Source organism: Rousettus aegyptiacus, unplaced genomic scaffold (assembly GCF_014176215.1).
Source record: "Rousettus aegyptiacus isolate mRouAeg1 unplaced genomic scaffold, mRouAeg1.p scaffold_m13_p_15, whole genome shotgun sequence".
NCBI classification, from domain to species: domain Eukaryota; kingdom Metazoa; phylum Chordata; class Mammalia; order Chiroptera; family Pteropodidae; genus Rousettus; species Rousettus aegyptiacus.
In genome coordinates this window covers 6,095,669-6,122,524 of record NW_023416290.1, presented here as the reverse complement: position 1 = coordinate 6,122,524, position 26,856 = coordinate 6,095,669, and the positions used below count along the sequence as shown (strand labels likewise).

General features: G+C 46.0%; 1 protein-coding gene across 2 annotated transcripts; it reads left to right on the top strand.

Annotated features, from left to right (window-relative positions):
- Positions 1 to 7,392: 7,392 nt before the first annotated feature.
- GDAP1 (ganglioside induced differentiation associated protein 1) lies at positions 7,393 to 24,173 on the top strand. Of its 2 annotated transcripts, none has more exons than XM_016153687.2 (6): positions 7,393 to 7,541; positions 8,719 to 8,911; positions 17,991 to 18,164; positions 19,268 to 19,362; positions 20,135 to 20,249; positions 21,098 to 24,173. In XM_016153687.2, exons 1-6 carry the CDS (start codon positions 7,425 to 7,427, stop codon positions 21,478 to 21,480), a joined length of 1,077 nt encoding a protein of 358 aa, XP_016009173.1. In that variant the 5' UTR covers positions 7,393 to 7,424; the 3' UTR covers positions 21,481 to 24,173. The 2 variants fall into 2 exon arrangements, with proteins under 2 accessions (XP_016009173.1, XP_036088677.1); XM_036232784.1 differs by having other exon boundaries at positions 7,478 to 7,541; positions 8,719 to 8,766.
- The last annotated feature ends 2,683 nt before the right edge of the window (positions 24,174 to 26,856 follow it).

Here is a 26,856-nt window from a genome sequence, read left to right as displayed (position 1 = left end):
CGCTCTCCGCAGCTGGAAAGCTCAGCATTTGCCAAACTTCCAAGCCGTGTTTCTCGGTCGGGCTGTCCCCCCCCCCCCTTTTATGCACGACTTCTTTCCTTAGCAAAGTCACGAGCGGCAGCGGTGCGTGATGCTGGTGGGACGCCACCCACAAACGTTTGAAACACAGGACGACCGAGCCGACGGCTTCCCACGCCGCCCAGCAAGCGCATTTGGGAAGGCTTGCGCACGTCTCATCTTAACTCGCCTCCTGGTAGACTCTATTTGTAGCCCTGGTTGGAGCCCTGCGGACTTGGAGGGCGTGGTGAAAGATGAACGGGCAGCAGCGTGGGCCACAAGGGGAGAAAAACGTCATCCGGCCCTCAGAATAGCAACAGCAATAAATATGGTCATGCAGCGGAGCGACAGACGGGAGCCCATTTGTGGCACCCGACAGGCCCCTGGCCACGGCGGCTGGCTCGGGGGTTTGAAGGAAACACGTGGAAAAGCGTTGATTTCTAGCTGTGACTTAGCTCACAAAGAGAGGGGGCCCAGACCCACGGGGGTCAGGGGGGCTCTGCAGCCTTCCGGCCACCGGGGAGCCCGTCCTGAGTCAGCTTTCGGGACAGCTGGCTCAGGGCTCCTGAGGGCTGAGCCGAGAACTGCCCTGCACGCCTGCCTGAGGACTCGCCGTTAGCCGCAGCTGCCACCGCCATCAAGGCGCATGCGCAGCGAGGAAGGGGACAAGGAGAGCCCTTCGCGGGGTCATCGGTTCTCTAAGGGGGGGCCCATGGCTTTTGACAACGTCTCAGGACCGAATCAGCACCTTGGTTCCGGGAGGTCCCGGAGGCGCGGGCACCACCCTTCAAAAGTCCTCCAGTCTCCTTTGCAGACCAAGCCGTTAGACTCTAGCCATTTCTGGGATTCCTGGTGCTCCGTCTTCACCCGCCCCTTTTCCTACACATTTCAGTTTAAGTTTATGGCCATGTCTCTGGGTGGTTGTGGCGTTTCCACCTTCACATTCTTTTGCCACTTAGAACGAGCAGATCTGGGCTTTTACGTTTGTCTAAATTGCGTACAGCAGTATTCTTCCCGACTGAAAAGGTTTTAAGCTAATACATGTCCCTGATTTTTTTCCCCGTGTGTTTTGGAAACCAAAGCATCACCTAAATTTGGCCAGTTTTCCTTTTTCTGTTAAATGTCCCTCCTCTAAAAGAATAGAGTTTCTAATCAAGCCAAGGTCCTTGTCTCTACGATCCTCGTGGATCACTGGTCTCTCCAACCAGTCCCCAGCATCACACAGGAAGCCACCGGAAACAGGTTCATGGTGGCCACATGTCACCTGTCTTGGTCATGTAGCGTTAGCAGGCACAGATTCAATTCCACGCCCTCATCTGCCTCAGTTACATGCTTAGGATTGAAATGAATCTTTTTTTTTTTTCTAGGAACCACACTATTGCTTTTATTTGACAAATGGAATATGTAAAAAATGAAGGCAAAGGTCGCTTTAGGCTTTGGTATGTCAGTGTAAAATTCAGCACTGTATTCTACTGTCACTATTATGTTCATTGTTTCAGCATCTTATTAAGACCGACAAGATGAAGGAAGCAGGTTTTATAGCGCTAACTCTCTTGTTTGTCCTCTCAATGTCCGTGGTGACGCTGGGTGGTTAAGAAAAAAATCGTGCCAGAATGCTGAAGTCCATGCCAGGGACACAGATGACTATTTGGTGCCCAGGACTTGCGGCTGCCCAGAGCCTTATCTTGTCCTATTTATACATCCACAAAGCGAAATCTCACGTAGAGCAATCCTTGCACTGTTAGCATTTTCTCTCCCTCACTCTGAGTTTTTATGGCGTTTTCCTCACACGGCTGGAGACAATGTGGCCCTTGTTTGGTGACTAGAGGGACACAGCAAAAGGAATGATGCTGGGAAAGTAAATTCCCACATCTAGTTAAACGTTCTGATTCGAATTACAAAGATAAGCACCAAATGATCTCAAATCCATGGAAAGACTCCTTGAAATATAGGAAGAGAATGATGAAATAAGGCGCCATTTACCAGGAAATAGGAAGAAAAAGTCACCTTCCGGTGACAGGACGGACGGTATTCTGCAGTTACCACGAAAGCATGAACTGTTCACAAGTACGTTTCAGCTAGGAAGAGAGCATCTAACTTTAGGAGACATAACTAATCAAAAGCTGCAATTTCAGACTTAAGGGTTAAGTATCCTGTACAGAATAGGCTTTTCCCAAGACTGTGTCTAAATATCCTGGAGGCTTTCAAAGTTGCAAACAGACCTCTTTATTATTGTTATGTTAATGAAAGAAACCTTGGTGGTATTATTCGACTACCAGTAGAAAAACTGGACCGAAATGCTTGTTTTTTTCTTCTTATTTTCATATAATAGGTGATATTTGCAAAATATTAACATAATCACCAAATATTCTTTTAGTGATCCACTCCAGTGGGTGCAGCATAAAGTTCAGAAATGATTCTGTGTATATCGATTAGTACCAGTTTTAAAAGTCATAATTCTCAATGCAGTTGACCCTTGAACAACGTAGGTTTGAACTGCGTGGGTCCACTGATACGCGGGTGTTTTTCCAATACAGCTGGCCCTCCTCATCCATGGGTTTTATGGTCCCAGATACAACCAGCTGAGGATGGAAAACAGTATATTCCATCTGTGGTTGAAAATCTGCCATAGAATGTACCCAGATTCGGAGCTAGAAGCCTGGTATGATGGTCCCCTCTCTACCCGTTATTAGTAGGGCGGTTAACGTCGCATCTCAATGCTGACTCCTTATCTCTAAAAGGGGGTTATGGGGAAAATCACGTGAGAACTGTCTTTAAGGCGCTTTGCAAACTTGTCACAGAAAATGAGATACTATTAGGGGAACGTGGGCACAAACCTGTAGTAAATGTTGGTTTAGTTTTAGGGGGATATTTTCTCCACTCTATTCCTCCCAGGTTTTTCTATGAACTCTGAACAACCTTGAGCAAAAAATTCCTCAAGTAAAACTGTCAGTGAATCTAGGAATAAATAACATTTGCGAACAAGACCATGGGATCGCAGCGGGGCTTAAGTCCCAGTTTTGATACTGAGACTGTGAGTTTGGGAAATCTCCTGAGCTGTCTGTGCCTCCAAATCCTCACCTATAAAACGGCATGACATTTCTCCCTGCCTTAAGGGATTTTGCAGGTGTTAAATACAATATATGTATAAAATCCTCAAAGTATTTTCGGGGACTCGACACTTCAAAACCTAGCAGCAACCATGTAGCGCGAGTGCCTCTCTTTGGAATTCCTTATCGGTCCGTATCTGTGTATTTACTCTGAACTGCACACCATTCCTCACAGCAGAGGGGATGGAAGGGCATGGAACATACTGCCAGTCCTGTCCACCAGAAACACAGCTCCACGTGAATTCTCCACGAGAAAATAATTCAGTGCATCATTAACGTAGCAGTCATTATTCAAAAGACCAGAAAATTAATTATTATAAGTCTGCAGCAACCTCACAGCTAAAGCCTCCGGAATTAATAAGCTGCACTTGGTATTAAATATGATTATCTGCTCTGGGATGCAGGGAAGACCAGAGGAAACATTTTAGAGTATCAGAAGCAAGCCTGGGCTATTCTAAGGTCAGTGAGGCTTTTGCTTAGAAGCCCACAGTGGGTAACCTCCATTTTTTGAGGGAAAAGTAGATGAATCCTGGCATCTTGAACCTGTGAACTCCACTGGTAAATTTGGTGCTATGGGGTTTTACCGGGCTGTTTTATGGAAGTGGTTCCAAATTATTTAACCTTTTCTTCCAGATTCCGTGAGCCTGCTTTTGGATTTCATACACTATCCTGCTCTACGACTTGACCAGAGGGGCCAACCAGGGACTGAGAATTGGGATGGTTCATTCGCTATCTACTAAGCGTGTGATTCTCACGCTTCCGTGCATCAGGAAAATGGATGGACATTTTCCCATCGGTTTAAACAGCTGAAGGGCTTTCTACACACCCGTTGCTCAGCTGCAGCTCAGCTCCAGAGCTTCCGATTCAGTAAAACAGGCACTTCTGACAAGTTCCCAGCTCACGTCGGCCTGTCAGGAACCACCCTTTGAAAACCACTGTGATCGATCAAATATCGAGGTCAAGTTGATTAGAACCCTGGCAAACTAGCCGGAACCCTCACAGTCCTTCATCAAATCAATGTACTCAGATGAGCCATGTTTTATGTTATTCGATAACGTTTAGAGTTTTGTAGATGCTTGAGAATATCAGACAGCAGGAACTGTCCACGTTTGAGATAAAAATTCTAAAAAATAATTTCTAAATATCTTCTCCTTTCCCTCATGCATGCTTATGTCGATTACAAATTCTACGCAGTTCATGTGGGTCAGATAATTGGCAAGGGTTAGCACAGGGCAGGCGAAGCAGCTCTGGGTACTTAGTATTAATGTTGATATCACTAGGAGGAAGTAGAAATTATATATTCTTTACCTACATGCAATTTTCCCCCCTAATTTCGGAAAATTTGGTTTTGAACTAGATAGCTTAATCAGTTAAATATATTCTCTAGAGAATATCACTATTTCTGTTTTCTAATTTGTCAAGAGAAAAAAAATAGCAGAGGATTGAGTATTCTTAAAAAAATAGAGACCTCTTGTGGTCATTCATAAAAATACTTTAAAAAACAGAAACCTAGAACATTCTGATTTGTCAAAAGTTTTCAAGATCTCTGGGTTAGTTAACATACATTAAAAAATATCTACATCTATAAAACATTTATTTAGAGGTTATATATCTAATAGAGGTTATGTAATCTGTTATTTCATAACCTTAATCAAATCTTTTTTATAGATTCATATATAGATAGATATATTTCCTAATAGCTATCAAAGTAAATAAGATCAGTCATAGGGCTTACATCATTCAGCCATAATGGTTCTATATGATAAATTAAAATTTGATTAAAGCATAAGACATAAAGAAAAGTGCACAAATTATAACTGTCTTGTTCGAGGAATTTTCCCAGCATATTTGGTAGATTTTTATCATAATTTTATAGGTAAGGTGTCATAGATTCAGAGAGGTTATGTGATCTGTTATTTAATAAAATCAATCAAATCTATTTTAACTTCATTCACTCGGAGATATTTAAATGAACAAAGTATTTCATTAAATATTAATATAAAAGACAATTTCCAGAGCCATGATCCTCAGCCAGGTTTGTAAATATAGAATTTTGTCAAATGAAATGACCTTTACGCGTGGAATTTCTAGAGCGTAGACTACGCAGGCTGTAATTTACTACTGCTGCGAGCTGCTTGCAGTGGTTTGCTGCTGCTGCTGCTGGTAGTGGGAGTAGGGTTCCACTCTTTTTCTCTATTAATTAATAAGCAGTTTTGGAGCATCTTTTATGTAACAAGCACTATTCTGGATTCCTGGGGTTGCTAAAATGAGTAACGTTGGGCCTTGACCTTAAGAAGCTCAAGTCTAATACACAAGGAAGACATCTAATCAGTAGTTTGGTAGTAAAGTTCGTGCTCTAGTAGAAGTATTTATACCTATGAGGACTAGTTTTTCAAGAAGGTGGTTATATTTTCCCCAGAGTCTCCCCCTGGGCTGTGTGAAGCTTGAAAGCCCACAAATTTCCCCCTTTGGTTTAAAGCTAGCATTGAGTAGTAGAAAATAATACTTGACGAGTAGTCGGAAAAGCATGTTTGAGTTATAGCTCTTCCACTTCTTAGCTCTAGGATTTTGGACCAGTTTCTCAGTCACTAAACCTTATTTTCCTCAACTATAAATTAGGAATGGCAGCTACCCTAGAGGCTATCACGAGGGGCAAATGAGATTGTAAAAAAGTGGTCTATCATCTTTAGATGCAGAAGTTCTATGTTATACTTCTGTTTACAGGGTATTATTAATGTTAAATACCAATGCGGTAATCAGTTAATTCAGTGTATGCCGGCATGTGGTTTTGTTGCTGGGAAGATGTAGATGTACGTTAAATCCACTTTCTCCCTAATTGCAGTGAAGAGAATGAAAATGCAATAAGGGAGGAGGAGGCAGAACTAAAGCTGCTTGGGACAGGAAAAGGTACCAAAAGCAGATTAATATACGAATTCACTCATTCACGGATTTACTCAGGGTTCTCCTGGTCATCATCATCATTCAAATAACTTACTAAACACCAAATAAAATTCATACATTGAATGGCGTGCTGGTAAATGCTTAATAAGCAACTCTTTGGAAACAAACGAACACAACTCTGGAAACAAACAAACACACACATGATAGACAGCACTGGCCGATTTCTGTAAATACTCCCCCCTGGGCAATTTCGAGCTACTGATACAGGAAGTTGGGAAGAGATGCGCAGGAGAGTACTTTATACATCATTGCCACTAAATGAATATAACGGACATAAGTAATCTCGAGAATATAGATAATAATAGACATAGCAAAATGATTAGGAAGTGATGAGCTCTAAGTATTTGCTAGCTGTGCTTTTGAAATTATTTAAATGCAATTCACTTTTATGTAATTGTTAATATTGGCCGTTTTGAACATCCAGCTTGCAAAACTCCGGAAAGTTTAACGATCAGCTCTCATGAGCCGGTGGTGGCACCACCAGTCTGGTGCCAGTCATGGTCAAGGCCACCAACTCTTCCGGGAAGAAACTGTGGTGAGGAGCCTTTCTCCACATTCACATCCCAAGCTGCTAGATACCAGAGCAGTTACGGCACTGGGCTGTAATCTCGTCTTGCTCCCTCCACGCCCGAGTCCCCTGAGGCCAGTGTCTGTGCCGTTCGCTGCCCTGTCTTCTGTATCTAGTCCTGTTCCTGGCACAGGTGAAGCTCAACAAAGGCATGCTCGAGAAATAAACGGACCTGGATCTGGAAATAAATGGACCAGGATCCCGCAACATAACGTAATGATGCACGGAGACGCACAGCAGCAGAAGACACATGCGCTTTAGCAGAAGCGCCGAATAAGCATGCGAATAGACAATACCGTTTTTTAAAATAAATGATCTACGAGTGACTTTTAGTGGGTGGAAAATCATAGGGATTCTGGATCAAGGAAAACAGATGCTGCTGTTCTTTTTCTACCCCTATCGTGATTTAAAACCAGAACACCACCAAGTTTGCGATCAGAATGATTCATCATTCACTGTGATCATCAGGGCCTCGGTTCACACGGTTTCCCCCGAGAAGCGTGCAGTCGCGCCTCGCAGGTGACCGCCGCGCTCCGGAGGCGAGGTGGCGCGCGCACGCCCCGCGCCTCCGCGGCCTTGTCGCCGGAGAAACTACACTTCCCAGGGGCCCGTTCGTCCCCGAACGCGCCCTGCCCAGCGGCAGGAGGCGCCCGCAGGAGCCCCCGCCGCCGCTCTGCGGGGCAGCGCCGCGCCGACAGCCTAGGCCGCCCGCGCCCGCGCACCCCGCCATGGCCGGGATGCAGGACGAGCAGAGGGGCGGCGCGCCGCTGGCGGCGCAGGGCCCGGCGGGCGCCGAGGTTAAGCTCATTCTGTACCACTGGACACACTCCTTCAGCTCGCAAAAGGTAAAGGCCTCGCGGGGGGCGGGCGGCGCGGACGGGGTTTCAGCACCGGGACAGCTCCCTCGGCGCCCCGCGCGGCCGCCCACCTAGCGACAGGCCTCCCACGACGCCCTGAGCCCTGCGTGCGCCTTCGGGGAGCACGGGGGATCAGTCTGAGATGGATAGGCTGTTACCCGGGCACTGGCACTCATGAGATGCGACAAAAAGGCATCACTTTAGGTGGGGGCCTAGTCCCCTGGGCCTTGCAGGGTGAGGCAGAAGGAAGCGCCATCAAGCAACGGAAGGCCTAGCGTATCTGTATTTCGGGGTCTAGTCTGCGGTGGAGGAGGGCATAGGATTAGGTTTAGGGTGCAAAGAAAGTAGTGGAGACAGAGAGGGTGACTGTAAATGAATACGGCTGGAATCATTTTCATCTTTTCTAATTTCTAAGAACAACACCCTAGACTATCTCTGACACGTTAATTCGAGACTAGGAGTCACACACAGTTTAACAGGGATGTGATCTCAGAAATGCGATTTCGTTGTTCTGCGCACGTCACATACTGCACTTACACACTTAACACACACCTAGACGGAACAGCCTCCTACACACCCAGGCGACATGGTCCCGCCCACGCTCCTAGGCTCCAGGCCTGGGCATCACGTTACGTACAGAAGAACACAAGATTCAATCGAGCATGAGCGAGAATGATGCAATCGGGAGCCACAGGGCACACCGGCTGCGGGAGGCTGCTGCTAGCGGAGCACGGCACGGCTTTAAAGCAGGTGCGCTCTGAAAACCCCAATCAAAAGCACCGTGCAGCACATACACACAGCAGCAGCACAGCTGTTCGTTATCACCAAGCATCGTGTATTGCACATAACTGTATGCTCACACGACTGGCAGCGCAGGAGGCTGGTTCACACCAGCATCACCACCACACAGGCGTGTGTCGTGTGCCGTGATGTCACGAGGTGGCGGGAGTGTTTCGGCTCCATTATGATCTTGTGGGACTACTGCTGTGTATGCAACCTGTCGTTGACCTGAAGGTAGTTATGCTGTGCAGGACTGTGCTTAAAAAAAGAATGTTGAAAGTGTTACTAACCCAGGGAAGCACAGAAAAGCTGCTGAGTGGTGTCTGGGGATGTCATTTAACCGAAAGCCTGCATGCGCTGTGGTAACCCCTGTGAACTCTTCCAGGTGCGCTTGGTAATTGCTGAAAAGGCATTGAAGTGCGAGGAACATGACGTAAGTCTGCCCCTGAGTGAGCACAATGAGCCCTGGTTTATGCGTTTGAACTCAACTGGAGAAGTGCCTGTCCTTATCCACGGGGAAAACATTATTTGTGAGGCCACTCAGATCATTGATTATCTTGAACAGACTTTCCTGGATGGTAATGTTAAGGCTATTTGTGATTTCTTGGATTTACTTTTAATACAAATCTGTTTACCCTTCCTTCCTTCCTTCCTTCCTTCCCTCCTTCCTTCCCTCTTTCCTTCCCTCCTTCCTTCCTTCCTTCCTTCCTTCCTTCCTTCCTTCTTTCCTCCCTACCTCCCACCCTATTTCTTTTTCTTTTTTTTTGGTTTCATGATGGTGGTTTAGTGATGAAAACCTTTTCCATTTCCATAAGCACCCAAATATAAAATAGGTGAATGACATATAATTTTGTATAAGCCAATGTAACTCCATTTAAAAGAATTTCATGTAAACTACAAATTTTAATGTTGGAACTTTCCTTTTAAATTCGCTTGCAAAAAACCCTGCAGGTGTGTAGTTTGTGCTGGTGATTCAGTAGCCTCAAAGTCAAATTCATGACATAGCTTCTAAAGGTACACTATGAAAATTGGTTTTATCTGTTCAACCATGGTTATACTTTAAAAATAAGAGGGCAAAAAGAGGAATAACTTTTAGGCAAGGGAGAGTAGAATGTGGTATACTTTTATTTTTTGGCCCTGTTACACCTGCATAGTTTGAATTTCGTATCTTTTGTAAGGAATTATAGGGCTTAAATTTATAGTGTGTTTAAGAAATAATCACATGTTGATAGCCTGTTTTATATCAGGCATTTTGTAATTATTTCTGTTCTATTTGGTCTTCAAAGAACCCACCTGAGACAGTCATGGTAGACGAGTTATTCCCATGTTGCACGTGAAAAAAGAGAAAGAGAGGTTATCGAAGGTAACAGAGCTATTTTACGGCAGAGGAGGGCTGGAATCAAGTCTTTCAAGACCTCCATGGTATACCTACCATCTCTCACAGTCATGGCCGCCTACACACTGTCTTGCCAGTTCCTAATGGCAACCCTTTGTAGCTTCAGTGATTTGCCCAAGATTACAAGCTGGTCCCTGGCAAGACTGAGAGCAGACCGCGAGGCCCCATTGTCCAGCTGGGCACCCGCCCGTGATTTCTGACATCCAGCTCCTCTTCATCTGCCCCCACTTCTGTCAGTGCTCACTGGGCAAATCGAAACCAGAACACAACCTCAGATTGCTGGAAGCCGAGAAAGGAAACTGGCCCAAAACATGTCAGGTTATTACTTCTAAGGAAAAGAGCTATGGGCCTGAATAGGGGCGGGACCCCAGGGGACCAGATGGACAGTAGGCCACTTCTCCTTAGTCCAAGTGTTTCATTCCCTAGGGTTCTGATTCGAGGTTTCGGTAGACATGGCCATTGATCTAAACCAAAGACTTTGATACAAACTGCTTTCTCCTTCACCATTACCTGCTTTCCATTCTATATGCCGAGTACTGCCCTGAGAATGGTGGCTAATTGATTTAAGACCATTTTTTCTCAACCTTGAGCTTTTTGGAAATGGACAAGTGTTAAATGATAATTTGTATTTCTTGGGAGAAGTGGTTATGCTAATGTGAATAACAGTGTGAGAATTCTACTTTAAATAATCAAAAACTTTAAAAAGATACGGTAAATGGAAGACTATATTTAAGTCTTTTGTTAGCGTCCATGGAACTACTGCGCCTTCTTCTCCTCCTCCTCCTCCTCCTCCTCCTCCGTCTCCTTACATCGTTTCTCCTCTAAATATTCAGTCATATGGAATATGTGGGTTACTTCATAATGTAGTACTGTTCATGATTCTCAGGCTTTTGTAAAATTTTCCTTAGGTGTTTCTTTTTTTCTTTGAAAATCTAAATAAAACTGAAATACATTCTGAGTCCAGCTCAAATGAGGGAAATACTAAGTTGTTTTTATCACGATTTATTGAATTCGAGGCATCGTGGGCTAAATGTTAAGATGAAAATATGGAAACTAAGGACTTTAATTATGATTGTACCAAAAGAATAAGTAAGCAATCAAGAATCCTAGCTTTTAGTTTGAAGCCAACCCTAACTTGTTGTGTATCCTTGGTCACTTGACTTCTCTGTTTGTCCTTTTGGATTAGGTGATATAGTTGTTTTTTTTTTTTTTTTTATCAATTGCAGAGATAAAGCAAGTCCAATTGGTTCTTATTTCACTCATCCCTCTTTCCTAGGAGAGTAGTCCATTCCACTGGATAGAGCTGAAAAAAAGATTATGATTAAGGGACCTAAAACCGTGGCAGATATAAAAACAGCAAGAGAACAATTAGTTACATAAATGAAGTCTAGTCTAATCTACAGATGAAGTGTATCCGAAAGTATTAAATAAAAAACAAATACGTGTTATCACAATTATCATTAAGATACTTTGTATTTATCATTAGGAACTCATGGAGATTAGGAAAAGGACCAGACAAGAGACAGACAGACGTTATCCCAGTTGTCAAGGACAGGGAAGGAGAATTCTACTCATCTTCTCTACTGAAAGTGTGTTCCACTGACGAGCCGCACTGGTACCACTGTGATCTTGTTAGAAAGGCTTCAGTCCTTGACTCTACTGGACATCTCTTGAATCTGCATTTTAACAAAATCCCCAAGTGATTCATATATAAAGTTTGAGACGCACTGCTACAGATTAATGTGTAATCAGTATTTACATCCTTATGGAATAAGTCCATTAAGTAACTAGTAATTCTGGGGAAGAAATACGATCGCCAAGAGAATTCTTTTGAAGTCTTAGCCTAAAAAAATGTGAATGTCTAAGTTGGGTGATAGCTATGCTCGATTTTCATTTTTGGAAGCTGTTACAGGAAAGACTGGTGTAGATGTCAGTGATATTCCTGAGGTCAGAACTTAGGTCAAAGGAGGAATTTAGAAGTTGTCAGTTGTGGCTGCTCAACCAAGAGGTAGCCTTGTTCAGTCTCTTCATTCTTTCGATGGCCTTTTATTGGGTATTGGCATGAGATCCCAAATCATTAATAGCTTACTAATCTTCAAAGATAATTTCATCTTATAAACTCGATAATGCCAAACTTGTCTGCAGTACCTGCATGTGCTATTATCACTACTCAGTTTTACAGACTTTTTTTCATGTACATGACAGTTTTTTTTTTTTTTTAATCTGGACATGTAATGAAGAGTAGTTATATTAAAGCAATTGATTAAACTAGATGCTGTATAGGAAGCAAACTAGGGAAACTCAAGAACAGTAGATGTGACAAGGGAACATATACACTAATAATATGGATTTTAAAACCTAGATATTTCTTATGCCATTCGTAATCTCTTTCTGTGAACTTTCAGTGAACCTTATTTGGCCACTAGATAATAAAAAAAAAAAGTGGGCTAAAATAACTACAAAATACTAGATCATATACTATTTATTACTGCCAAATAGCTCATTGGTAACCTGGAATCAAGGATGTAATATGGTGAATATTGACCTTTGATAATTTAATGTATAACAGTTCTCTGAAGATTGTGTCCCGTGTCTTCTATCTATATATGTTAAAGTATTCTCGGGAAATAGGATTTGGTTTGGAAATAATCAAAGAATTCTGGTGTTAAAGAGAAATCACAGGCCCAGAAAGGTGTCTCTTGTGCTAAAGCTCATGATACTCAGTACCTGACCTAAAAGCAGTTTTGACCGTCTCAGAAACACAATCTTAACCCACCAGTCTGTAATTTTCTGGTCAAACACCAGTAAGATCATCTGTCACGTGGACCTTCTCCATCTCCCAAAGGAAGAAGGCGCAGCCTGCATGATAAATCCCTTGCCTTTCCCTTACCCCCCAAAAGAGGATGTGCTAGCTTAAAAGAATCTTTTGCGCTTGCTAATTGCTCCCTTGTCCTGCTCTTCCTCCTAAAGGAACCTTTAATTTTGCACACTGCCTGCAGCACCCTTCTCATTGCTGGAGGGGATGCTGCTCGTTCATGAATTGCTTAATAAAGCTAATGAGATCTTGAAGTTTACTCGGAAGAATTTCGTTAGCAGTGGTTTGACCTTAAAGTATCACATACAAGTCTGATTAGGAAATATAATTTCAAAGATTCAATTTTATCAGTATATGATGCAAATCAGCTATATCAGATTTAAAAGGAACATTAACCCTGAAATCATTACTACATTAAAAAATACAATTATTTAAGTAAGGAATTTCCAATTATTGTTAAGGTTCATAGAATAATTTTGTATCTGTCAATAAAAGGTTCTCAGATATAGTCAAAAAACTTTGTGTGCCTTTTAGTACATCTACTGAAATTTCAGATTAGCACCAAGATTCTAACCCAGTGTGGAGAAAATACTGTGAACAATAAGAAGAAAACTAGTCTTTCAAACTCATCACTGTGCCAATAAAAGTGGCTTTAAAAAACTTTTTTTTAAATATCTCTGTTTGTGTTAAATGTCTTAAACATAATACCATTAAATAAAAAGTAAACATTTAAAGTATACAATTTATTGAAAATAATGCTATAAATCTGGCTCTGTCTCAGAAAATCCTGGGTGCATATAGTGCATTTGTATAATTTGACAGTAAGTCATTTTTCTCATCTGTATTGAGATTTGATCTTTCTAGTTCCAAAGTTATAACAGTCTTGAATTATAGTTTGTAACCATATCTTTCGTTTCAGGTCATAACTTAATCATTTTCTATTATTATTATATTTTTAAAAAGGCTGGTGCGTGACTAGTTGAAGGATACAATCTTGTTCAATTACTTGATACACATTATTTTATATACTAATGTCATGACTAAGTGATCTAAGTGAAATAAAAAAATCAGTAAAAAGATAGTTAGAAATGAAGTCTAATCTGTTTTCACTGAACTAAAAGGAAGATCTGCAAGTTATTCAAATAGACCGAGGGGAGTTTTTCTTGGAAACAAGGCATAATAATGTCTCCTTTATCTTCCATCACTGGGGAATGTAGGAAATCAAAGTAGTGAATTTAGTAAAATAATGGAAGTTTATGTCTTTAAGCTTTTAAAGTCTTTTTATCCTTTGCTTTTGGGGAAACGGATTGTAATTTTTATAAAATGGCTCCAGGCCATCGTCATTCTAACCAGCATTAAGGGGACTTGAGAATGTTGGGAGCTATTTGTCCCCATTTAATGGCTGCAGAATGCTTTTATTGTTTCCTTCTGATTTTGTTAAAAAAAAAAATAACACAATTTTTGTTTTCCCTCCTTGTTGTTCACCACATCCTTCTGTTTCTATCTGCCTGTTTCTAATTTGCTGCCTAAATTTAGGTGCAATACAAGACCTGCCTTGTCTCCTACTCAGTTCTTCTAGGAAGTCAAGTCTCATGCCAACCTATTTATTTATTCTTATTTATCTTACAGCTTAGTCACTAATGCTGGCAGACACTATGATGACCCTATTCCCCGGTGCTGGGAAGGCTTCTCGTTGCCTGTTTCTTAAACGTCCCCAATTCTCTGTCTTGCCCCTGTAAACCTTCAATTGCTTTCTCATTTCTGACTGAGGTACAATCTAGAAAATATTTTCTTTTTTAAGTATTACTGACTTTTAACAAATAGCTAGATATTTCTCCAGCAAAGTGGGTTTATTCCGCAACAACAAAGAATTGCAATTTGGGACATGTGATCTAATCGCGAACCATGTATAGGTCCTATGAAACATAGGAGAGGAACGCTACTTTGTGCACTTGGGGGTGAGGGGGGCCGTTACAAACGAGGAGTCCATTGGAGGAAATGGAAAATTCTCGTAGTGACTCCACTGGCTGAGTCAGGCAGCCTCCCTCTGGCTGAGCTGTTGCTGCTGAGGTCGTGGTGGCACTTCCTGCTGGGGATGCAGGGCCTGTCTCTTCCTGGTGAGGTCAGTAGTCGCGCGGAGTGACTCGAGAGAGTTCTCTCTTCTCGCCTCCCAACTCCATTTAAATGAGGCTTCTGTTGATTTATTTTCACAGTATTATGACAAATGTGGAAGGACTGGAAAGTAAAACAGGATGAGAGTGGAGGGGGAAGAAACGTCCTCCCGGAGAGTTCAAAGAAAACGTCGCGACTGTCTTTTGAACAGCCGTTTCCGGGGCGGGGACAGTCCTGCGCTGTGGTGACAGGCGGCTGGCAGCGCACTGCGCGTGGGGCGCACGGGACAGGGCGTCCCTGGAGAGGGAGCGGTGCTGGGAGCGGACCTGGGCTCGGCGGGCGGTGACGCTCTGAGAAGCGTTCCAGGGCAGAGCTATACAGCGACGGCGCGCTCAGGAGAAGAACGTCACGTTCGCGGGTTTAAACACGTGTCCTCCTTTGGGGAGTTCGGGCCTGGCTGGAGGGGACGTCCCCAGAAAGCAATCAGACGTCGCTCCTCCTGCTCTCATTCGCTCTCCCAGGAAGGAAGTGGCTCGCTCCTCTGGACGTGAACCTCAGGCCTGGCACCGTAAGGCAGCCGGGGCCAGCAGCCGTGAAGCTAAGCATGTGAGAGGCATTTTAAAAAGCGTCTCAGACCCCTAGAGCGGTGGACTCGCACCCCTCGGTTTCAGGGCCCCTCAGCCATAAACATCACTGAGGACGGCCGGGAGTTGCTGTTTACGCAGGCTGTTATCCATCGACATTTACCGTGTCCGACATTACAGCAGAGGAAGATGAGAAACACAGGACCGAATGTCAGAGTGACGGAGGTGTCAGGTGTCACGCGGCCTGCGGCCAGCTCCGGACGCCTGCCAAGGCGGCCTGGGCGGCGTGGAGCCCCCGCGAGAGCCCGGAGCGAGGCTGCGGCATTTCCAGACCCGCTTGCGAGAAACGTGGCCCTCAGTGGTCTCCGCATGGAACTCGGGAGACGTGAGATCTTAGATGGGGAAAAATTATGTCCTATTTTCACTCATTTCCAACAGAAATGTGTTTCCTCCCATCTCTGATGTATGCACAATCCTCAGCAGTATCAGGAGTGCCCGTGACTCTGCTGCCAATAGAAATCGCAGGTGTGTTCATAGCACGTCAAGTTATTGCAGATGATCTTAAAATACCATTTACGCTCACATTACTTTAAAATTATGGCAGACTTGCTACTAGATATTAATCTCTTTATCAATAGGTACCCGTATTAGTATTATTATTTTATCATTTAAAATTACTTTGATCACTATATTTTAATATAATCAATTTCTTCTGCGATCCTATGACTTGTGCTTTATGCATTGAAGAATACTATTTGGAGAAGAGGTCGGTGGCGCATGCAAGGCTTGGAATTTCAAGGGGCTTAGAAGCCTCTAATGTGTCGTCCTCCTGGAACTGCCCGGCGACAGGCTGAGCCCACGGAAAGGTAGCAGGGAGGTGTGCCCTCGTCAGGTAAATCTGTGCCAACGAGCAGCATGTAGCTGACACCCCGCTCTTCATTATTCTGGCGCGGCCTTTCGGGCTGGGCTCCTTGGCAGGGAATTAGACGTGTGCCCACTGGTTCAAGGAGTAATCCATTTTGTTTTCTTAGAGTCAGAAAATAGCTCGTTGGCTTACAAAGCTTGTTCCCCGTGGCCTGGCATTATGGAATCTCGCCTGAAATGCTCTGCAACTGACCCTGAATTGTCAGCATTTACGAATGAGTGTGCGACGTTCAAAAGGGTTCCAGATTAAATAATAACCCAAACTGAGGAATAAATCAATAGAGTCGAGGCTGTTCTTTTTGCTTGTTGGAAGAAGCCAGTTGGCGTTTTTCAGGGGCAGTTTTGAGAGTCAGGAGCGGGAAGGGATTCTGAAGTGTCAAAGCCCTGACCTTTGGGTCACGTGACTCGTCTTTACCGTTCTTGGATATTCTCTGGAAAGCAAACCCTCTGAAGATGTAATGATGACGTAATAAAACAGAGCACTGCGTTTGGGGCTGCCTAACGACCTTCTTGTTCTGCCTCTCGCCAGCCGGGGGTCTCGGGAGAACTCAGCCTCTGCTTGTCGGTGCCCTCACCCTGCAGGGCTTCTCCATCAACCCCCCTTGTCCTTGGGAGATTCGTTCCGACACCCCCAGGGGATGCCTGAAACTGCTCACAGCACCGAACCCTATGTATACGATGCTTTTTCCTACACGGAGACGCCCACGATAAAGTTTAATGTATAAATTAGGCGCAGAAAGAGATTAACAACAGTAACCGATAATAAAATAGTTACAATAATACAGTGTAGCAGAAGGATAATGCGACTGTGTTCAGGGCCATCCGGAAGTGGAGCAAGGGTGACCTGAACATAAGCACTGTGGTGTCACGGCAGTCGATCTGATCACCGAGACGGCTCGTGACACGACTGACAGGCGGGGCCGGCACGAGATTTCATCGCACTGCTGGGCCTGGCATGCGGTTCAGAACTTACGGGTGGTTTATTTCGGAACTTCTCATTTAGTACTTTTGGACCATGGTGGAGCACGCGTAACTGAAACCATGGATAGAGGGGGCGACTGAATTCTGTAATAACTAGGAATTTGGGAATATATTCGTTAACTCATTCACTAAATAAAATTCATTGCATACCGACTATGAGCCAGACGTTCTGTGAGGTCCTGGGGATGCACAGGGAACGGTCCCTGCCCTCGAGGACTCTGCAGACTTTAACCAGCGAGTGAGGGTTTATGTAGAACCCACTTTTCAGAGCTGAACTGTTAGAGATCCGTGGAGACTGTCCTTTCGCATTCAGGTGGCAGCCCCGGGGCCATTCTTGGTGTCATCTGCCTGAAATGCGTTTTCACTCACTCAGACAGCCTTCTCCAAGGGCCTCACGTGCACGAGGCACCGGCCGAGACCCTGGGGCGCAGGCTCCTTACCCTGAAGGGGTTCGGGGCATGACGATACATTTCAGAGGAGGGGGGCTCTGACGAAGCGCGGACGAGGTTCTGCGCATGCAGCGGAAGGCACTCCGGCCTCGTCCGGGGCTGGCGGGCGTCGGAAGTCAGGGAGGGACGAGCTGGCGTAAGTACCCAAACCTCGAGGGTCGAGCAGCGCCTTGTGAGGCGGAGAAGGGAGAGAATCGCAGTGGGGTCATGACTTGGGATCGGGTCTGGTACCTCAGGCCATTTCTAATTTTCAGTGTCTAGCTGGAGAGAGATCTTTTAAATAAATGCCTTACTGTGATGCTGAAAATGTTGACGATTTTTGTTTCGCTTTTGGAGGTAAGATTTCATCTGTGACTTTTCCTTCAATGTTTGTGTGTGTTTGTGTGTGCACGCTAGAGAAGACACCCAGGCTAATGCCCGAGAAGGGAAGCATGTATTACCCACGGGTCCAACACTACCGAGAGCTGCTCGACTCCCTGCCGATGGATGCCTACACGCACGGCTGCATCTTACACCCCGAGCTAACGGTGGACTCCATGATCCCCACTTATGCAACGACGCGGATTCGCAGTACGTAGGAACGTTAAAGGCCTGGGGTTTCTTTCCCTTCATTTCGAGACCTAGCACATCTCACGGTCACCGAGGGAAGACTGGGGACAGAGCTGCTGTGGGCTTCATGCACGTGCCTGTGATGGGCCAGTCCGTGCACCTGTCAGATGATTCTGGGTGCTGGCCGGATGTGTATGGTCTACAGGGCCGGTTTCCCCAGCTCTTGGCTTAGAGGGCCAAGTTTGGATAATGCTCAGAAGAGATGGCCTCCGGAAAAGCAGAGGCCACCCATGTCTCACAGACGGATGGACTGGGTGTCAGGAAAGCGGGGGTTGGGGGTCTGCTGGGCTGAGGGGGGGGCTGGGTCCACATCTCTGGTTCTTGATTTTTGCTCCTCTTGGGAGGAGGCTGAACCGCGAGCTGTCTGACCACTCCTGCACCTCGCGATCCCGTGGCCGGGGACTTCGAGGCTGAGCGGGTGCCCAGCGGCCCCCTCTCCTCCCTCCTGAGGGTAGAGCAGGGTCAGCACTGAGAGGCGCAGCCGGAGGTGTGCTCTGGGGCGCAGGGCCTGAGGACAGGCGGGTTAGACTCTGGGGGCGTTTGGCCAGACCCGCGGACACCGAGATCGTCTAAACCTAGAGACCGCGTCCTTCCCGGCCCACACGCTCTCCCTTCCGCGGCTTTCCTTCCTGATGCTTCCCCCCCGCCCCCCCCTCTCCTCCTCCTCCTCTTCGTGAGAACTCGCACATGATTTGCAGCACGTAGGGTGACGGACACAGTTCTGCCACAGAGTTAAATTATTATTTTTTTAAGTAAGGCCTTTTCCTTCCCTTCACATAGAAGTTCCTTACAGAAAGCTCGAAAGGTCCTGAAAAGTGGGCGCGCTGCCCGCACGGGGCGCTTGCCGCACCCCGGGGCCTGGCCCGAGCGCCTCCCATCGCCCCCCCGTGGTGGAAACTCCGACAGCGCCATTAAAAACGAGGAAACTGAGGCACGGGCGCGGTGAGCCCGAGGCGGGGTGTCACCCCGCGGCTGCCCCTCGCGGCGGGGTCTCCCCGCTCCCCTTGTTTCTTGCATGGGAGGGAGGAAATAATTTCCTTTTTCCGAAATGATTTCATTATCAGGCCAAATTGGAAACACGGAGTCTGAACTGAAGAAACTGGCAGAAGAGAACCCAGACTTGCAGGAGGCGTACATCGCGAAGCAGAAGCGGCTCAAGGTGAGCAGGGCCGGCTGACCTGGCCGGACTGGCCACCGGCGTCGCGCTGACCCCCGGACCCCGCGCCAGGCTCGCCCGGGGCCGCCGTGGCGCCCTGAGACAGGGTCTTCTTTCTTAGGGTTGACAGTCCTAACCTCACGACACTTGCTTTAAAAAGCAGGTATCGCATGTGCGCCGGTTGCCACGGAAACGTTACACCGCGCGAGCACAAGTTAATCTGCGACCCCGGGGCGCTGTCGCGTGCTTGGGGTGCCCAGCCTGTGCCGCCCCCCCCCCCCCCCGCCTGCCTCCTCAGGCCCAGCCTCGCTTCCCAGTCCGCGCGGCCTTTCTCTTTCCGTGGGTCCCCCCCCCCAGGCGAGCTCCACACGTGGCGGACTGCAGCCCCCCCCATCCCTCTCCGAGGGGCCTGCGCACCCCTCTCCCTACTGCCCGCTCCTCCTCACCTCGCCGCCTCGACTCCCCCGCCCCGCTGCCCGGGCGTTCACTCATCATTCACAGAAAGCGGCACCCGAGAAGTCCCTGGGTGCCCCTCACATTCTGTGCCCCCTCTGGGCGTCCGGTGCCCCTGGTGGGGCCAGCGAGCCGTGCGCCCGGCCCCGAGGGGCTTTCAAGCCGTGGCGCTCCCCCCAAGGTGGCTTTTCGAGGGTATTCTACTCGCCACTGTCCCGGATAACAAGGCCCCGCCCCCCCACAGGAGTTCACATGTGCTTTGCTCTACTTCGCTGGTTTTTAGGAGCATCGAGTAACCTGTTGAGTTATTTCTGTTAAACAGTCCAAGCTGTTGGACCACGACAACGTCAAATATTTGAAGAAAATTCTTGATGAGTTGGAGAAAGTCTTGGATCAGGTGGAAACTGAGCTGCAAAGAAGAAACGAAGAGACCCCAGGTAGGTTCTCCTGTGTCTTCCTCTCCTCCTTGCCAGACCTATGTGGGAACAGTTCTGAATGTCCTCGAAAACGTTTGGTAACCTGTTTTGCTGTTGTTTTCGTGGGCAGTTTAAGTTAGGATAGCGACGGGAATAGTGAATTCAGCAAAAGCCAGGCGTCTGACTGGCCCTCAGTCTGCATTCCACGTGAAATGTGACTGGCGAAGAATTTTTCTGCACGATTTAAATCGTGGCTGAGAAGTTCCCACCTGGCCTGTAATTACAGAGGTCAGTTTGGTTGAGTCACCGGGGTAACTGCTTGAATGCGGCCTCGAGTTTCCCCTCAGGTTTGGAGGCGCGTTCTCATCTGCGGTCAGATCTAAAACTGGAGCGTCCACGCCTCTGCCTGCGGCCCTGGCCCCGGGAGGGGGCCCCTGCGCAGGGCAGGCCCGCCCGCGACCTGACGACAGAGTCGGGGGCCCCGTTCCCTGAAGCTGGCTTCACGCTAGGGGTGCTGCAGGCTTGAAGGGGTACCCGAGGCCCAACCTCATGGGTTTCCCCAAAGCTCCCCTGTCCCTTTCCTCAGCCAGAAGGAGGCTGCCATTGACACCTCTGGCCTGGAGGCCCTCGAGTCCCTAGAATCCCTCACGAAATGACAGACAGGCTCTGAGCTCAGGCAGCTCCCGTCTCGCCGGGAGACTCGGGCGGGTGCCCGATGCCACACGGGCCCCCTGAGCTTGGGAGACGTTTGCGTGGACTTTGTTTTCAGCATGAATTTCTCGCTGCGTGTGACTGTCGAAACGTGCCGCGGCCTTACTCTCCTGCTGGCCTGCCCTCACTGTCCCTGCTCCTGCCCCTCTCTCCGGCAGAGGAGGGCCGCCAGCCCTGGCTCTGCGGAGGGGCCTTCACGCTGGCCGACGTGTCGCTCGCGGTCACACTGCACCGGCTGAAGTTCCTGGGGTTTGCGAGGAGAAACTGGGGCAGCGGAAAGCGCCCGAACCTGGAAGCCTACTACGACCGTGTCCTGAAGAGGAAGACGTTCAACAAGGTTCTAGGCCACGTGAACAACATTCTGATCTCCGCGGTGCTGCCGACCGCATTCCGGGTGGCCAGGAAAAGGGCGCCCAAGGTTCTGGGCACCACGCTCGCCGTGGGCTTGCTCGCAGGGGTCGGGTATTTCGGCTTTATGCTTTTCAGAAAGAGACTCGGAAGCATGATATCAGCCCTCAGACCCAGAGCAAATTACTTCTAGGCTTGCAGGCGCCCAGGGCTGGCAACCCACCCACCCTCAGCTCACCCTGTCCACCCCGCCAGGCCCAGTGAGGATGACCCGGGTAACCAGCGGAAGGCACTGTTTCCTTCCCTCTGTGGGTGCTTTATGTGGGGAGGGGAGGCGACGGAAATGTTTTGTGGGCTGGCAACTTTGAGCTGGCCGATTTTCAAACCTGAGTTAATCTACCCTTAAAACATGCACACGGTCCTTTAACTCAAACGCCAGTTCAAGTTCTGATTATTTTTTTTGGGGGGGGGGTGGGGTTATTATTATGAGTAGACAGTAATAATAACCTGAGCTCTTCATCCGAGACTATCCAGAGATGCTGAGCGGTGAGCGGCACTATCCTCGGAATTCAGAAGTCACCTTTGTCATACGGCTAGGACTTCAGACGGCCGCAGGACACAGCAACGCTTCAGATGAGCGCTGCTGGTTTCCAGTGGGAATGAGGGAGAGCGAACAGGGAGGCCTGGCCCATCCCATGAAGTGCCGAGCAGTAGGATGCAACGTCCAGGTGCCCCCCGACCGCTCACGGCTGCCTGTCACCGCGACTCCTTGTGCCCACTGCCCGCACATCCTCCTGCAGCCGAGAACCTTGGGAGAAGAAGGCTAAGAAGTTACTGGGGGGAGTGGGCTGGAGAAAACCCCAGGAATTACACTCACGGTGCCACCTTTGACCTGAGTGTTAATTTTAAAGGCACGTGAATCACACCCTCAGCTCACCCTGTCCACCCCGCTGCTTTTACGCTTGGCGTGAGATGCCCCCCTGGACCACGGATGCCTAGTATTTACATGACAATCTGAACTGATGTCAAAATGCTTCTTTTCTTCTCATGGTTCCCCGATTCAGTGGTGCCTGTGAGATAGTCCCATGGACTGTCACGTCCAGTCACTGGGGGCTTGGCCTCTGCAGCCCCCTTTATGCACACGAGTGGCATCAGGCAAATATCCCAGCTAATCACTAGCATGGCAAGTGTCTGGGTAGAGATTTTTGATGACCTGTGCGTACTACATGTGGCCATTCTGCGTTTGGGGAGGCTGGTGTGTTAACCCCTAAACTCATCCAGGCCTTGCATCTGTTACGGTCATAACAAAGCTTTAGAAGGTTACAGAGGGAAGATGAAATAAATGGCTAGATAGGTCCCCCAGTAGTCATTCCTACATGCCGAGGCATTTGGGGGAACCTCAGTCCATGTGGGTGGGACGATCCCTGTGCATCCCATAAACAGCCATGGGACCACTCCTTACAGTTTATGCTCAGGACAAATCTTTCATGGTGACAGGAAGATGGAGTTTTTCCAGAGCAGGGCAGAAGGGCCCTGGGAGCAGTTTTATGTCTGGTGGGAGGCATGTATAGAGATTGAGGAGTTCAGGTTCCAGCAAACCACATAATCTTGCTGGGACTAATTCATAGTGGTTTTGCAAAACAGTCACAGAACGTACTGATTTTTTCATTAATAGGAAACAGTCATACTTAGAAAACAATGATTTTTTTTTTTATGGTGAAACGATTCTCTAATTCCATTTCATGATCTAGTTTTAGAAAATCTTGATGAACTGGATGTTCCCTGCTTACAAAAAATTAATAACATTTCCAGTTTAAACTCAGTCCAACAGTCATTAACAAACTGGCGGCTTTTAAAATGTCTTAATTTTTCCCCTCAGCGCATTGTCATATGGAGTGTCTGAATTTGTTGCTGGAACATGCCACTCTATGTGTTCATAAGAGAGCCACAAAACTGATTATTCAGCAGTTAGAGGACCCCGTTAGAGGATCTCGGACGTGAAGAAATCAGAGTTGGATTTTTAAAACAATCTACAAAGGGTATTTACCTGTTATGTAAGGGTTGTTGATTAAGAAAAAAGATTAGAAGCCCACTGCCGGCTTTTCCTTAAATTTATGTTATTACTGAATTATAGAAAATCTACTAGGAGATGCTTATAATTTTCTGGCATAGTTTCACCGCAAATTTGCTTGTGTCAATATTAAAAGTGATGCATCGTGATGACTTTATGAAAACCCTCGTCACACTTTTAAACTGTTTACTTAGGATCATCATGACCACTAGATGTCGCTGTTCGCCCAGTGGTCTGCGACTGGATGCTCTGCATCCCCCAGGCCTGAAATGTTGCAAGTGAGGATACACTGTAATGACCTCAGTTTCTGAAACGAGGGCATCTTCCTCAGATCATTCGTCTGTAGAAAAGCTTGAGGCACATGTAGTATTGATTCCTAATGCCATGGAAGAATCACAGTACCACACAACGTTAAGCTGAAGAGCTGAACGTGTACTGTTAGCAAAATAGGCACTTTTATGTGTTTTCTTTTTCACAATTATTGGTGACTTGGCCAATGTGCTTCACAGTTTCCAAAATTAGTATAAATAACACAATTAGAAAAATGCCTGTGGTATTAAATTTATGTTGGCTATTCGTGTCTTAATGCATACATACTATTTCACTGTTATTGCAATTATATGCCTTTTGGATCCGTTTTCCTTAATTGCAGATGGTTAGTTGTAAATTGCTTGCTTGATTTTTAGTAATTGTTGATAGTGACACCAGAGTTGTGGAGTTTTTGGTATCGCTGAATGTAATAGAAAGATTAAGATACTATTGTGCCTGTAACATCAATAAAAGTCATTAGAAAATAAACATGTACCTTACAAGTACTAATTTTGTAATCTTTTTGAGAAAGCATGTATTCGTTTTATTTAAAATCAAAGCATAATGTGGTAATTAGTAAAATAGCAGAAGTTTGGTATTTAAGGTATTTAGCTATAGGATGCCATCTTTCCTTATAACATAAAAATTACTGACACATGATTTATTTAAATACACATATTTTATGGTTAAAATGAAAGGCAGCTTATGAATAACATATTGATTCTGATCATTAAAGAAGTTCTTTTGCAGCCAGCCACCTAACAGGGAATAGTATGGAAATGATAAACACTGAGAGTTTTTTTTTAAAAAATAGTTTTGTTACATGTTTACTAGGTTTCAAATATTCTTCTTCTTTGATATTTATGTATATTGTGATATAGCTAATTCTCTCTTCTATGAGTTACGGATTATGAACATTCAAATTACCACCCGTATTTCTAGCCTTGGTAAGCTTGGCTGTTACTCTAATCATCAAATAAAAACTGAGTACTACTTTTGTTTTATTTTGAGCAAAACAAATTAAATTGACCTTATTTTTCCTAAGTTTGCAAAGAAAACAAAAGCAACAATTTTGAATACCTGTGGAAAGTCAAGTGCATATATAATTCTGTACTCTGCTCAGAAAATAAAAAAAAAAAACACCGTGGTAAAGACACAAATGTCAAATTAATGCAAATACATCAGTTAATATTTACACATCACCTTCATGTTGTTTGGCCCATTTTATATTATCTCCACTTATTTGAATCAGAACATCTTGGTTTCCTAATTCCCCAGAATGCTTGTGTTTCGCTAGGTAAGGTGGCAGATTCTAAGCCATGCAAGGAAGCATAATTTCTAGAGTGAGGATAACAGTTTTGTTTTGTGTATTACATTATGAAAATGAAGAGGGGGGAGAGAAAGAGAGCTCCATGGACCAAAAAGGCAAATCCCTGTTACTGGCCTCTGCGTTGAGCCCTGGACTAACGCACGGGTCAGAGGACATGGGTTTGGCTGGCACTAAGCTCCAAGACAACAGGGGCCCGCGTGGGGCCAGAGACAAAACATGTTTTTGAACCACCTGGATACACTCTTTGATGCAAGGAGGGGGTGTATCTCCTCCATGGTACCTTCTCATCAACATTTTGGGGAAGGTTAGGGCTTTTTCATCTTTAGCCTTTCACTTTATTCATTTATACTTTGGCTCCTTGATTGCAATGTGCTGTCATTAAACTCCGTTATTAGGAGAAACTGATAGTATACGTGAAAATATAAAGACTTTAAGGAAACATAATGCAAAGGGTCAGGTTTCCATGCCAACAGCAGGAATCACATTCACATGTATAAATTAATTCCTAATCAAATAGGTAATTTTTCAGGTATAAAGCCAGTATATACAACTTCTGTATCATCAGATCAAACTAACTTTTAAATTTAAGAATCTAATATCCGACAAAGTCAAACATAAACATCATCAAGTACACACCATAATAAAAATATAATGATGATAATACTTGCAGCGAGTCCACATTTAAGTTTAATGCTCAAAAGAAAGTAAAGGTTTACATTGAGAAAATGATATGATCTAACCCCCCACCCCATCAAAAATCAGCATCCTCAGAGCATGATAGCTTTAGGCTCACCAGAGAGGAACTCACCAGAGCGATTAGATTCCAGTGGTGACTAAGGTTACTGGAGGTCCAGTCCAGGCAGGGGGACTTGATACCCTGTTAACTCCCAGGCAGAAGTAAGGGCCACGACTGAGAGTAAGGCCTAAGTTAGCCCGGAGATTTCCGATCGTGGCACTACTGATATTTTGGGCCAGATAATTCTTATGTAGCAGCATCCTTGGCCTCTATCACTAAATGCTCTTTCTTAACCTGTTGTGACAACCCAAAATGCTTTCGGATATTGCCAGATGTCACCTGGGGAGAAAATTATGTCCCGTTGAAGACCACTATGCTACAGCACCGCAGCGAAGCCTCAAACCAAGCCCTGACGAGACCGGCAGGGGAGACAGGCTTTGGAGGTCGGGTCCTGCCAATCACAGGTGCCTGGGAAGCATCTTGGGTTTCTACAGATTCCCATAATAAAGCACAAAACCAAACCTACACAATTTAAAGGCTATTAACCAGCAATTGAACAAGAATCAATACCCTTCAGAGGGAAAATCACAGAACCCAGAATCTCACTAATGTATCACTTACAATGTCCAATGCACAATAAAAAAGTTGCCAGATGTGCGAAGACACAGGAAAATAGGATCCACGGTCAGTCAAAAAAGTAACGGTCAACACAAAGAGAAATTGATGTCACTCAGGTGTCGGATTTAGCAAAGACTTTAAGCGGCTAAAGGACAATAATCGTTCACAGAATTAGGAAAATGTAGTCTGATGTAGTCAACAGATAAGAAATCTCAGCAGAGAAATAAAAAAACATTAAAATCCAAACGGAAAGCCTAAAATAGAAAAGTACCGTAATCGAAGTGAAACATCCACCGGAGAGGCTTCGCGGCAGTTGGGGAGAGAGCGACGGAGTCTCAGGCACGGACGGGGACTGGGGACTCCCCTAGCTCGTCTGTGACGGGAGTCCCGGAAAGAGAGCGGAGTGAGAATGGGCAGGAAAAGTGAACACGGTTAGATACCTCCACGTTTCCTCAGATCGGGTGGAAACTGCTAACTCACAAATCTAAGAAAATCATTGAACTCA